The 14,349-nt window shown below is 37.5% G+C and overlaps 1 protein-coding gene across 4 annotated transcripts in view; it reads left to right on the forward strand.

Annotated features, from left to right (window-relative positions):
• The window catches only part of ERC1 (ELKS/RAB6-interacting/CAST family member 1), a 319,812-nt gene that overhangs the window by 98,343 nt on the left and 207,120 nt on the right, over nucleotides 1–14,349 (forward strand). For all 4 annotated transcript variants that reach the window (XM_072873069.1, XM_072873097.1, XM_072873087.1 and 1 more), the window contains one exon: nucleotides 4,282–4,449. In XM_072873069.1, the coding sequence (XP_072729170.1) occupies nucleotides 4,282–4,449 (168 nt within the window). The remainder of the gene's footprint in view (nucleotides 1–4,281; nucleotides 4,450–14,349) is intronic.

Here is a 14,349-nt window from a genome sequence, read left to right on the forward strand (position 1 = left end):
ATATTTTATTTGCTCTGAATGTCTCAGTAGAACATAAAATTCTCTAAGGGTCTGGCTTTTCTGGGGCTTACACTAGCATTTTGAAACTGTAGTAGACTCTCCCAAATCAGAGACAGGGAGTGGATCACGTTTAGTGAGGAATATGCGAATGGGAGATGGGTGTCTCTAGCAAGACTTGTTAGCACCAGCTACATTAAGACCTATGCTGACACCTGTAAGCATTAAACTCAGCTCACGGAACTGAGTTCACTGTGTTTAGATATTTCATACCATGTGCTAGAGATTTTGGAAGAACAGTTGAACTGATTTCTGACCTGAGCAGGCCCTGGAAACAGTACATCTGTCCCGCATTGAATTTATAACCCTAGCAAGAACCAAACAGGCTCTGCACAAAGCCAGGTGTGTGCGCCTCTGCTCCATGGCGTAGTCATGTAATCTAAGTTGTCCAGGTAACTAGGAGCTGCATGTTCATAAAGAATTCATTCTCAGTTCTTCTACAAGCCTGTACTGGCTATTGCTGCAATTTGTATAGGAAGGTGAAGAGTCAACTCAGGTAATTAATAAGAAAGACCAATGTCAAAAATAGAGAATTAAATCTTGTGAACTACCACTGCCTTCAAAATCAGTCAGTAAACATAGCTTTTAAGTCTTAATTACAGACTATGCTATCATGAAGACACCTTAACTCTTATTTTCTTTATATGATGCGTTTGCAAGATAGTAATAGAATGTCGCAAAACTGATCCTTTTTAAAATGTACCCATTTCAGGTACTTGGAGACTTCACATAGCAATATCTACTGTAGGACAAAAGCAACATTTCACCTCACATACCAAATATAATTTTATGTCTTCCTCTGTGCATTTCTCAATTATCTTTGAATTCTGAGTGCTGACATAGATAGAATTACTTCAGCATCTACTTTAAAAAGTAGCTGACTTTTGTTGGAAACTGTAGCAAGCTCTAAACACGTATTTCAGGATTGGTATTCTGTCTTCCTTTTGCTGCCATGAATGTAGTCATACCAACAGAGAATAAAAGTTTTGAATTTTGCCATTACAGAGAAATCAGGGCTTGGATGTAACATAGGGGAGCCTGTACTTTCTGATATAACTGAAGGGTGTATGGCTTGGTTCACTGACAAATCAATAGTTCAGCCATGGTTTGAACAGGTGGCAGGTAGATGGGAAGAGTCACTCAGTCTCAGGAAGAGTCGAGCACTGTTTTTTCTAGGCATCACTGACATCTTCCTAAACCCGAGTGGGAATCACCAGTGTCATAATACCCTGATTGCTACTGTACAGTGGAGATGATGGTAAAAATGAGAAAAAACATGTGTGCAACCTAAGTCCTACTGACTCAAGCTCCTGAGTCAGTTCTGAAACTCACTGTGGACTTTTGAAAATTTTAGTGATTTCCCCAAGCTATAAGTTGGAAATATTCTTAAAGCTAAGACATAAATATAATTACAGAATCCAAGATTTTAAAAAAGGCTTAGGAATAAATTTAAATTAGATATTATGTCATTTATTGTGTTTATTCTGGTAGTCATTGGAGCTACTAATGTTCTAGTTTTTCTTAGAAACTTGGAATTCTACATGCTTGCTGTATGGCTATACATATTAGGAACAGAGTCATAGAGTATTATTTACTGCTACTGAAAATTCTGTGAAGACAGATCAATGGTTCCAACACAGTTTTTCATACATGGTTCTTACAGTGAAGAAATTTAAGTCTTCTGTATGGTACTCAGCTGAAAAGAGGTACCTGTTGTACCTGTATCTAGGAAGGCTATTGTGTTGAAGGTGGCAACAAATGTGCATATTTTGCTAAACTTCATGGGCAATTGGATGGTACGTGCAGGTCAAGTTAGCAAGCCCATTGTTATACGAAGGACTAGCAGTTGCCTGAGCTGTACTGTAAGATTTTACTTGCCATGCATAATTAAAGACATGGAAGTCTATTACTGTGAAAGCAGTTAGGTTAACCCAGGGTTAAGACAACACCATCCAAGACGCAGAAGTCAGGAGAAGGGGCGTCAGCACCTCAGTAGCTATTTGCCTAGTCGTTTCCATGTGCAGAGAAAATCTTAAGCTGACTTTGTTGAAGTTGGCATCACCTGACTCCCACAGACCTCAATTCTTGTCACTGTGGGAGGATGCCATACATAAACTGAGCTGACATGAATAAACAAGTGCAGTGTTCTGCCAGGAATAGTGCTAAGGTGATGATTGCGTGTCCTGCCAGCCTTTGAAAATATTCTTGAAAGTGTTTTCTGTGGTTTCCTAGGCAGGGACCTCACACAAATAAAACCAGGAATGCAATTTACCCCAAACCATAAGCTAATATAGAGTTCAAAGAGAATAATCAATCAGAAAATGGAAAGCATTCTGTGGATAAATTTCTGTTTGCAGATGTCCTCTTTTCACTTAATACTGTGCTGTAGGCATCTGGACTATCTCAAATATTTTGCAACACAACTGTTGAGAGTATGTGAATTTGCTTGTGAGGGAGATTTTCAGTTTCCCTTCAAGAATGAATGAAACTGACTCTTAGCTTTAATAGTAGAGATATCCGGAGAAGAACATACCTAATCAATCTATAAAACTGCGTGTCTTTAAAAAGAAGACAAAGCCTGATCCACCTGCTAAACTTTTCATTACAAACACTAGCAATCCTATAAATCATATTTGGGTAGTACCTGGTACTCTAACATCACTGCAGAATATGCTCCATGCCCCACTTGCTGGGTGAGAGGTCAGGAATGTGATTTTAATAACGTATGTGTAAGTGAGAAGGCTACAGACGTAGAGGTGGCAGTGGGATTGCAGTGCTGATGGGGAGAGCAGGGCAGTTCTTTTCCCCACTGGCAAGTGCTTATTGCTCTGTGTAAAAGGAATCAGACAAAACAGCAAAGGGTTTTGCGGGCGTAACATACTGTAAATGTAGAGCCTTAGAGGCAACTTTTCCATTAGCAAATCGAAATGAAGTGGAGTTAGAATAACACATTAAAACTAAATGTTGCTCAAAATACTGTAAGCATAGTGACTACCTAAATTCTTTCCCTAGCTGGAGTTGTCCAAGTCATCTTTTCACTTCATGTCTCTGCTAGCCTATGCTGTGCAGAAGGACCAAGAAGTTCATTGATCACCCTGTTTACTCTGTGTGACTGATGTCCTGTAATAGATTCAGCTAACAGGAACCAAATCTGATACTGTCAAATAAGATTAGCAGCCAAGCTGGTAGATTTGAGCTCTGTCTGAATGCCGAGTGGATAGGGGTCAGTGAGTTTCTTTTGGTATCTTGAGCAGGTTGGTGGTGTTGGATTTCGTATTCTACAATGGTCTTTGAGATTAGCTTGTGCTCTGTGGTGACCTTATTCTTCTCATCAAATTTATATTCAGATAGCTCTGATTCCTTCTCCCATTTCTTTTGTCTTGTGAGCTCTGTGTTTCATTTGTGTAAAAGAAATGCAGAAGGAAAAGCAAAAGCTTCTCAACATGCGGTTTTGAAGTTTGAAGATACCATAGAATGCCCAGAGTGTGTTTCTAAATTTATTGAGGCCATGGGAGCTCTAAGTATGTTTATGTGTCCAAATTGCACCTACAATATCCTGTACTGTATCATTTGTTCCATTTTATCTTCAATATAAAACTGCATCCTGCTGAAAACACGTTACATTTAAACTATTAATGTTGCTATTTAAGCCAAAATATTCTTAGCCATCCTAAGGTAACCCTCTTCCCATGTTTTGATCTGCAGCGGCTGCAGAGGACCTCTGCTTTCATTACCTCCAGGCTCAGCTAATACTCTGATTAAAACCTAGAATATAAAGTGACTGTTTGGTACTAAGAGTCAGTGTTTAAATCTCTGAACTTTAGTAACGTTTCAAATAAAGGGGCCAGTCTTCCTACATATAAGAAAACTTCTCAACAACACATTGTGTTGGCTTCTACTTTGAGGAAAAAAATTCCAGAGTTGCATCTTACAAGACTGAGTTATGTCAGAAGTATGATTTGAGGTTTTCCAAGAAGGAGCATTAGTCTCATATAATTTGGGAATAAAACTTTTGATTATTTTTACTGTTTAGTCTGCTACCACTTGTGATAACTGTTTTATCACAAGCTTATGTATGTTGAAGTCTCAAGTAAGGGATGTTAGTTTTCTGAATCTATTTGTAATTTGACAGCGCTTGCTCCCTTGTGGAAGTGTAGTTCAGCTTTTCTAAAATTTCCCTCCTTCAGTGCTAAATAAACCCTGTTTCTGCACGTCTGAATCTAGGTGGATGCGTTACGATTACGTCTGGAAGAGAAGGAGACTATGCTAAATAAGAAGACAAAGCAGATTCAGGAGATGGCAGAGGAGAAGGGGACTCAAGCAGGAGAGATCCATGACCTCAAGGACATGTTAGAGGTGAAGGAACGCAAAGTTAATGTTCTTCAGAAGAAGGTAAGTTTGTAGAGGTCTAAGTCAGGTACACATCTCTGATGCATCTTGAGTTCTAAGTCTGTCAAAAAGTCTGAACTAGAATTTACATTTTGGAGATTAATGATTGAGTCCATTCATGCAATGGGAAGATGGTGAATGATGGATTTCAGTTTGAAGTTTTGAAGAAGAAAATAGAATTCAAAGCAGAGGTTGTTGCCTTTCAGTGGTTGCATGTGCTGGTTCTGCTTCCACTTCATTATTAACGATGACTGAATTATTTATAGGAGGGCACATCATCTGAAAAATCAATCCTTTCACACCCACCATCTTAAAAAAGCCACGCTGATTTAAAGCACAGGGCACTGGGTGACTATGCCTTCAGTATGTGACTAAATGAATGAGGGGTTGTATCAATAGAAGCAATTAGGATGATTCCTCTGTAACTTACTGAGAAAAGTTGATTAAGAACTTTATATAACTTTCATTAGAAATGCTGTTTTATTATACTTAATATTTCTTGGGAACTACTAGAACAGGGTAATCAGGGTTCAGACTCTCCTGCCTGTCTTTCTGGATAAGAAATGTAGACCTTGTCAGTGAAATGGGGGAGGTCTGGATAAGAAAAAGTAGACCCTGTCAGGGAAATTAGAGAGGTTTCCCAAAGGGCATTGAGTCCTAGGGCAATAAATGTCATTATGGGTGATCATTTGCAAATTGCACACAATGTTTCCCAAACAGCTGCTACGCATGGTAAAAAGAGAGAAATGCATGTATCACAAGAAATTTTAATTTACAGAATATTTTTTCCTCTGTATTTTTAGAGAAGCTGCTCTTGGAGCTCATATTCAATGTATTAGGCTGTGAATGTGGGTTTTTTCTAGGCCTTTAAGCAATTCTATTGAATTCTTGTAATTTTAATAGTTCAGAATATTGATTAATTTCTGATGCCTGGCCAATGCCTTTTCTTCTAGTATATAACTATGAATGATGAGGGTTTAGTTCATGTTCAGTTCTGTTACAGCAAACTTCATGCAGGAATGGAAGTTCAGGCATGGAGTTTAGCGATAAATAAGTCACTAATAATTCTACAACAGAGCCATAATTCCCAGTCTTCATGGTCTCATTTTTTGACTGTTCATCTTCTTAGAAACACAGATTTCTAATTTTTGTGCTGTGCTTTCTCTTTGTTTTCAAAATTGGTCATGCACACTCCAAACATTGATTGATATCCCAGCTGAATGTTTAACCAAGAAGTGGGGAATCTGACATTTGTGTAAATGTTAAATGTCAAGGAGGTTGGTTTACTTCCGTTTACTCTTACACTGTTTTTTCACATGTTTTCTTATTTGCTCTACTTAACTCTTTAGGATGATCTTTCATTGGTTCATTTATAGGCAGTGCTAAAGGTTCTCTTTTCGCTCATTTTTTGTACTTGTTTTCTTGAGACCGCTGTAATCCATATTAAGACAGTTTCATCTTGTCTCTTCATGTGGCTTAGCCTATTTTTTGAGGTTCATTTGCTCCTGCTTTCCAATAAAAGTACCTGGTCTCTTCACACTGGAAAGTAAGGGCCCAAGCTTTTAGATTAAAGGCTTTAAGATCTTGTTCTCCTAGATAGCTCAACAGAGGATAACCCTACCATAATAAACTGCAGTTTGAGTTGTTTTGTAAACCTGTCTCTGAGCTTCTTAAACAGAGAAACATATAACCTGTTTATAGAAAAATATCTCTTTTCTGCTGCTAACTACAATAACATGCAGAGATTTGAATTTGCTTCAGCCTTCAAGTTTTTGGAACCATTTCCTTTAACATGAACAGTTAAATTGTGAAGTTTTTAAATCCAAAGATGATTTTTTCAGTTTCTATAACTAGCAATCATAGAATATTTTTATGGAGAATCCAGCTGACAATACTTTTATCTGAGGTTTGTGGTGCAATATGGAATTTCTTTTTATTTTTTGTATGGCCTAGGGTAAATGGACACAAATTCAGTCCTTTAAAATTTTAGGATCGATGTCTTTAACTGAGTTTTTTGATTGGTTCTCCAGACCTGGAATCTAAGACTAGGTTTGGGATTTTCTATAGATTGGGCTTTGCATTTTCTTGTTCTCTTTAGCATTTTTCCACGTAACAGCAGAGCTTGAGAAAATACCTCAGGAAGGACAGGTCTGATTTTCTCTATGTACTGTGGAAGTCATGAGAACTTGCATAAAATCTGTTTCAGGTGCTAGGGAAAATTATGATGTCTCATTTTTATCTTATATATATATATGCCTGTCCTTTTTTGACTGTACAGATAGCTATTTCTGCCCTCTGCCTGGAACTTCAGAAGCCTGTAGCTCCTCTCATGTAAATGTTTTTCTCTTAAAGCTTGTAAACTGTGATTTACTTTTTCTTTTTTGCATTTCTAGAGTGCACCTTGTTATTAAAGTGCAGAGCCTGTTTTCTGCTTTATCCAAGTACTGTCTTTCAGACCTTCCAGGACACTTGAGAATTTTATTTTCTTTAAAAAAAGATGTACAGCCTTTAAACTTTTGCCTCCATGCACAATAGTCTTTTTATTCCTCCCTCTGTTTATAAACTGGCATGTTCAGACAGATCAGGTTTTAATCTGTATATTCTAATTGAAGATCTGGATAGTACAGTTTAAAGTATCTTCAGAGGTCATAGATAGTAGTATTTTTTTTTTTACTGGCTTAGTTATCTGATATTAAATGCTTGGTTTAAGTTTATCAACATGATTTAAGTGGTACTTAGGCATTTTAATTGAATAGAGTGAAAGACTATGAAAGACGTGTGGTATGAAAAAAGCTTTTCCTCTTGTGTAGTGTTAAGAAATATTTTTCTATGGATATTTGGAAGCAGCAGCAGCATATAACTGCTGCTTGCAGTTGTGAGGAGGTATGGGGTACAGGTGTTGGCATGCTGAAGGAATTTAACTGAATTAAGAATTAGATTAGTAGATGCTATTCAATCAGTTTTTACCAAGTACTCTTCCCTCAGCATATACTCAGATTTGAGGATATTTTTGAAGTAGGTACTCTAATGAACTAAATTTTGAACACTAATATTATTTTAATGCTAGGTAAAAAGAAAATTTATGACAAAAGCTAAAATCATAAAGATGTTGAAAAGAAAATAATTTATTCAAAAATCATTAACTTGCATAACTTACCCATTTAGGAAAAGTTGTTTACTTTCTTTTGAAATTTAGAGAGATTACCTTTAATAGTAATATAGCCATAGCCAATGATACATGGCTATGCTGGGCATTTGGACTTCTGTTCATAATTTTTTTTATTTTTTGTGACTGTTTTAGATGTGTAATCACCTATTCTGATGACACTGACAAGAAATTGTTTGGTGTGGTGCCTAAAACTGTGCTATATTAAATTTCTGCAATTTCTGTTGTTGAAATAAAAATGATTTAAAATGCACCCTTTACTCTTGGGTCTCTGGGTTCATTGACGCAGGCTACTGCATAGTTTGTTTTATGAACTATTAATATAATTGTTGTGTTGATTAAAGGTGGTGAACTAGCAAGTATGCTTTCTGGTCATTCTCAAATCCAGATGAAGAAAGTAATGAAAATTTACTGGCCAACTGGAGATCAAATAAAAGACACAGAAGAAGATTAGGAGCAACAAAGATCTGAAAAATTAACATGACAGTTGGCATCACTACTGATACCCAGTAGGCACCAAAATACATGTTGCAGGTTGCTGAGGAAACCACATGCTTCACATTTTAAATTCTGGAATTTTTCTAGTTCTAAGCTCCTACAAGTGATGCTGCGTGATAGCACCTTTATTTGAGACAATAGAAATAGGGCAAATGCTAGAAATTTGGAGAGTACAGAAATGAGTTTTAGCTTTATGTCTGAAAATTTGATGCAAAAACTTAGTTTTATAGAGCTTCAGGATTTTTTTTCTCATTTCATTGAAAGTAAATCTTGCATAAAATCTCATTTTAAGTTGTTAGAACTCCAGGCAGGGGGAGAATGTCAGAAAATAAAATAGGGACCATGCTGGGCAAATCTGAAATCTGAACCTGAAAAACGTTAAATTGTGCTTCATTATTCTCTTTGCCACATCTGTCTATCTGTGCTGGTAGACCAGGATGAAAAGGAATAGGAAAAAAAAAAATCAATACTTTGCAATCAAAGCATTTTAGAGAAATAGGATTTGGGACAAAAGATAAGTAACAGTTACTCTGAAAGAAAAAAAAACAACCAGTGAATCAATCACCCCTTGCTTTGGGAGGAGGTAATGTTTTGTCTTGGGGAGGGGGGGTTAACACTCCCTTCATTGTGCAATGCAGCTGCAGGCAAATAAAATGCAAGTTTTAGTGTCTGAACATAGCAGTGGTTTTTGGCAGTTGCCCATGCACTATGTGATAATTGACCTGTGATAAAGTAAAGGAAGAACACAGGTTTCTTTTGTTGTTTGTTTGTTTGTTTGTTTGTGGCTGTGCTGATGTTACTTGTTTAGCTAGTAGTTGGGAAGACTCCAAATGCGATTTTCCTGCTCTTTTGCATAAGAAGCATTGCCTTTTTCCAGAGGAAATAAATGCCCTCTGCTTTTCAAAAAGCTTAGAAATCAAAATAAATATCTTATGCTTAAGGATAAGAAATACTGTGTGGCAGGAGAGAGGGACTGCAAATGGAATTTATAACTCAGTTGTTTAAAATCGGTAGTGAACATCGTTACTACAACAGCACTGTTGGTTTAGTACTCATAATTTTTAAAGTTCAGTGTTTGTACTTTAAAGATTATTTTCTTTCCATTCTGTCATCTGTGAAGTAGATTTACCTCCTCAGGCCGCTCTTCTGCTCCAACCCTGAAGAGATGAGAGAGCACAGAGAAGGAACTGCATTTTCAAACATTTAATTCAGTTTATGGTAGTTTCATCTTCCCTGGTGTGACCTTGAACTTGCCTACCACATGAATGAATATATGATTTTCTAAGAATTAATAAAATGCAGGATGGACTTTTAGATATCCCTTTGAGACTCTCTACGATGACATTTAGTGCATAGAAATCCTATAGTATTAACACTCTAGGCAATAGCCCATTCAAACCTGCAGCGCGTGTCCGAGTCTCTGGTTGTGCGAACTATGCAGAAAAGAACAAAGTAAGACTGTCCAAACAAAGATGGTCCGCATGTACATTTACAAAGTGGGTGAGCATCTGCCCTCTTATTTAAGACTGGGTAAGTTTTTGCCTCTGTAATATACCCGTAGTGAAGCTTATTCTCTGCTTTTTACATGCTTGAATCATGAACATTTAAGGAGGAGCACCATACAGTGCTCCAGGATCATACTGGTCTGCTCATCAGCCCAGCTTCTGCAGGGAGGTAGAAGGAACGTATGCTGGGCTTTCTGCTCAGCTAGGACTGATGAAATAGCTACTTCTTTTCAGGAGCTCTGTGGCTTAACAAGCAGTGCAAGTACAAGAGTATTTCTGTAAATATCTCTCTCTGTTAGAAAAAGACATAATTCTGCTCCTTTTACTCCAGGTCTCAAGGCATCCCACTGAACTGGTTCCAAACCCAGTTCAGAGATTTCAACCACCACAAAAAAGACCTAAAGTCCCCACAGGCTTGTGCCAGCTTCTTTATTAAAACTGACAGATGTGACCTCAAAGATGTGTCCTGGAGGGTCATGGGGAACTTGTCCCCCCATGTCCCTGAAGGGATATCAGACCTCTTCTGCTGCTGCTTTTTCTTTCATTCAAGCCTTTCAGTTATAGGCTTGCTGACTACCACTGAACATAACAAAGTTGAAATTTATGGCTGTTAGAAATTTCCAGAAACTGTTCTGTCTAATTTGTCACCCTGTGTCTCCAAGATTCTGGAGTCCCTTCTCTTTTCAGGAATATCCTCTCAGAATTGCTTTACCATGTGGGATGGGATTTTTAGATAGAGGTATTATCTTCAGTTAAAATAATAATAGGAAAAATTAGACAAGCTTTTAATCCTTTATCTCTGTCAAAATACCACTAGATAAAATCTTGTGATAGCAATGAAAGTGCTGAAGAAGACTGGAGAGGCTTCTTTATGTGAGTTCAAATTCAGCATAATTATCCTGTGAGATTTTTTCATTTCTACCATTCAGGAAGAGATTAATTATTTAATTTCCACCTGGGAAATGAGGACACAACACAGAATTTATTTTCATTTTACAGTGAGCCATAACCACTTTGAAAATAGGATCTTTACCCTTCCATTTGACTTCCGACTTCTCTGAGAATCCATTGAGACTTTTTAGTGCAATTGCAGCCCAGCTCAGATGGCATGGTGTGTCGTCTTTTTATTTCTGTGAATGTACGACTAATAAGACATTATTAGGGCAGGGGAATGCATCAGTTTCTTCATACCACTTTTCAACTCTCTGCTAGTTTAGTTTTAAAGGTGACTGATTACCATACACATCGTAGAGTTATTACAGCAACTTCAAATGCAGTGTCAGGAAGATCACTTCCCTCTCTGGAGAGGCCTTAGCTCATGAGATTTGATCTTTTTTTATTCTTTCTGAGCCATATAATAACATAGATTTTTCTGATTTGGAATATGGGTCCTAAAAGGTCCACAAGCCGAGCTTCAGACAGTATTTTCAATGGCAGATAGTCCATAGGTTACAGGTGCTGGTAGAGGTGGCAGTGTATTCTCCAGGGACTGACCCAAGGAATATAGTTTTTATCTTCTTGCCTAATCCAGATCAGTCATGGCAGATGTAGCTTGAAGTGCACTCCAGTATTCTCATTGTAAGGGCTTTTGGTTTCCAAAGGAGCAATGCATTTCACGGCTATAAGTTGGGTGCTGTTATGGCCCTCACCAATGAGTTCATAGCCTGTAGTAACAGGTATCTTGGTTAGGTTATAATAAACGGTACATGATTACTTGTATTAATTGGTGAAATTCCCTGTTGTCTGTTGGATACTTCATACTTAGTTACTGAAAACAATAAATTGCCTCCTGGGCATTCTTGGCACTATAGTGAAGAGTTTGAATTGCTTTATGTCATTAAACCAGAAGTGGGAGACTTAGTACAGTTGTCCTAAGCACAAACTTCTACTCCTGAAGAACATTGTAAGATGTTTTTGCATTGAACATCAACAGAGGAAGCATGAGACTTTCTATTCCTAAGGGTCTTTGTTCAGTGCATTTATAGTTTTATGGCAAATTGTTTTCACCGAATCATGGAGTGGTTGAGGTTGGAAGAGACCTCTGGAGGTCATCTTGTCCAACCACCCTGCTCAAGCAGGGCTACCCAGAGCCGGTTGCCTAGGACCATGTCCAGACAGCTTTTGAATAGGGTTGCATAAGAATCACTTTTATTAAACTTCAGAGCAGTGAAATCTGTGAGTGAATTTACTCGTAGGTGCCTAACATGCACTTGAAGATTGTTTAGTAAATTATGTGGGACATCTAAACTAGTGGAGGAGGAATAAGTTAAATTTGAAAAATTGATTTTACACAAAACAAATTTTATGCTATTACAGTAATTTTTAGTGCACAGTTATGGCTACCAATGCAGCAGCTATGTTAGAGGAACCTACTAGTTCTAAACAAATTTTTATGCCTGGCTATATTATAAATTAGAATTTGTAAATGGAGAATATGCCTCTCTATTTTGATATAACTCCCTCTTTTGCTTGGAGCATTTTGTGATACCACAATAAAAATAAAAACATCTGGATCATATGTACCATATGTACCTATATTTCCAGATGTATGATAATATTCTTTTAAAAAATCAAATGTTCTGATGTGTGCAAAAGATAGCAAGCCAGTTTCTTATTTTGAGATCTAGTAATGTAAGGAACATTCTCTCAATTTATATTGATGTTATTAAAGAATCTTTCCTGTTGCCTTTAGTAACTAAAGTACTTGATTTTTTTTTTTTTCTCTGAAGTAACGAATATCTACTCCTCCTTTTGGATAAGTAGTTTCAAACGAAGAAGGAAAACAGGACTGTGAGGTTAACGATGTTAGTTCTGTAGTTCAGCTATTGTAGCTGGCTAATGTAGCGTTTTAAACTGATACACATTGCTGTAATAGTGTCACATAATATTGATAGCGATAGCAATAGCAAAGTTACAAGAAAACTCTATTGGAGTTTCTGGTATTATCTGTGCTCCAGCATTCCAAAGAACTGAAAACACAGTTCAGCAAATCTGTCATATACAGAAAGAATCTTTTTTTAGTATCCCTCAAAGAGGAGCAGTCATTTTAATATTATGTCCTTCTTGTGCCTTGAGATAACCTCTTGATTGGCAAGATGGAACATTACTCATAGGTAGTGGGACTGACAAATTCTGGTTTCTTGAAAGGATCTGGGAAAACAGCCAACTGTGGGGCCTTTTGGCTTCATTATAAATTAAAGGCGTAGTTTTTCTGTCAAGAGAAAGCTAATAAGCTTTGTTGGTGTATTCACTGTCGTATTAGACAAATACAAAGTTCCCTATGATTGAAGAGGCAGGAAAAGCAAGGGCGTATGCCATTTTTGAGGTTGCTTACATCAGTCTGCCTCACATGGCTTTTCATTGCTCTCTGGGTTGCAAGACTTCACAATTTCCAGCGCTTTGGTCACCAGGCGTCCAGGCGTTTTCTGTCCCTGGGGGGATTGTCTGAGCTGTGTCTGGAACAGACATTAGTGATTGCATTAGCCAACTTAGGGATCTTCACTAGAACAAGCAAGTAGTAATTTTTCAGTTTAAATCAGTAATTCCCTGGATTCAAGAGGGAATTTTGAATCCACTAGGCCAGACAGTCTTTTAAGGTGGGTCTCTGCACAATATTTATACAGTCATTAGGACTGTCATAAGGCAGAAGTATATTAATAGCTTTCAAGACTATGATTTCACTTATCCAATGGAGAAGAAAACTGGTCAGTATGGAGTAGTGTCACCAGGAGAAACTAAGATCACTTTGTCCTGGAATAGCATGTGTTTGATAATTAAGATGCTCCTCTGCATGATGAAGGGCTGGCGTACCTTCTGGCAAACATGGGTGGAGGATGGTTTTAAACGCAGAATTTCTGGATAAAGAGGACCACTCTCTGTCCCTTCCAGACTTTATTTTCAGTAGAGATTGGAGTGTTGATTTGCCTAAAGCAGTCTGTGGTATAAAATGGGAAAGAATATAATCAAATGATGGTACTAATTTAATATATTGGGTTCTTAAATTCTTTTTTTTTTTTGAGCACAGGCCATGAAAGAGTTTTATTTGAGAGTTTGATATTTTGTCACCTGTCACTGTGTGTTCTCAAGTAATTCTGTAAGAGCAGTGATAGCTAAATACCAAAGAATACACACATACCCACACTCTCACTCTTGTGTTTAGTATTTACAGTATGACTTCCTAATCCCTTCCTATTCATCACTCTCTATCCTTTCTAGGAGAAGGAAACGGGACAATCACACTTGACTGGGCATGTTTTACACTGGGATTAGAAGCATCCGTACTTTCCAGAGCTCTCCCCTCTGTTTTAGGGCAATTTCACCTTATAGTATTTCTTTGATCATTTTAATAAATCAGTGATTTGGATAAAGTAGTTCAGTGTCTGAATCCAAATCTCATTTAAAATCTTTGTTCAAGTTATACAGCTTTCTGCTTGAGTGATCCTAAATGATGATGTAAATGGAGTTTAGTTTGCTGTGAGGATTTCCTTTATAGTCAACATTAAATCCCATGTTCCCATCCTATCCATTGGTCTGCCTCAATGTTTGGTCTTTTCTGCTCCCTGATTTCCATGCTTGGGTATCACAGTGCTGTGATGAGTTAAGCCTTTCCTTTCTTCATGTCTTTTCTCATCACCCTTTTTTCTGTAATGAGAGTGTGATATGTAGCACTGTACTCTGTATGTATCTAAGCAGGGATGTGTCAATAGTTACGGTATCCTTACTCTGTTTAGAACC

The sequence above is a fragment of the Ciconia boyciana genome, chromosome 1 (assembly GCF_034638445.1).
Source record: "Ciconia boyciana chromosome 1, ASM3463844v1, whole genome shotgun sequence".
NCBI classification, from domain to species: domain Eukaryota; kingdom Metazoa; phylum Chordata; class Aves; order Ciconiiformes; family Ciconiidae; genus Ciconia; species Ciconia boyciana.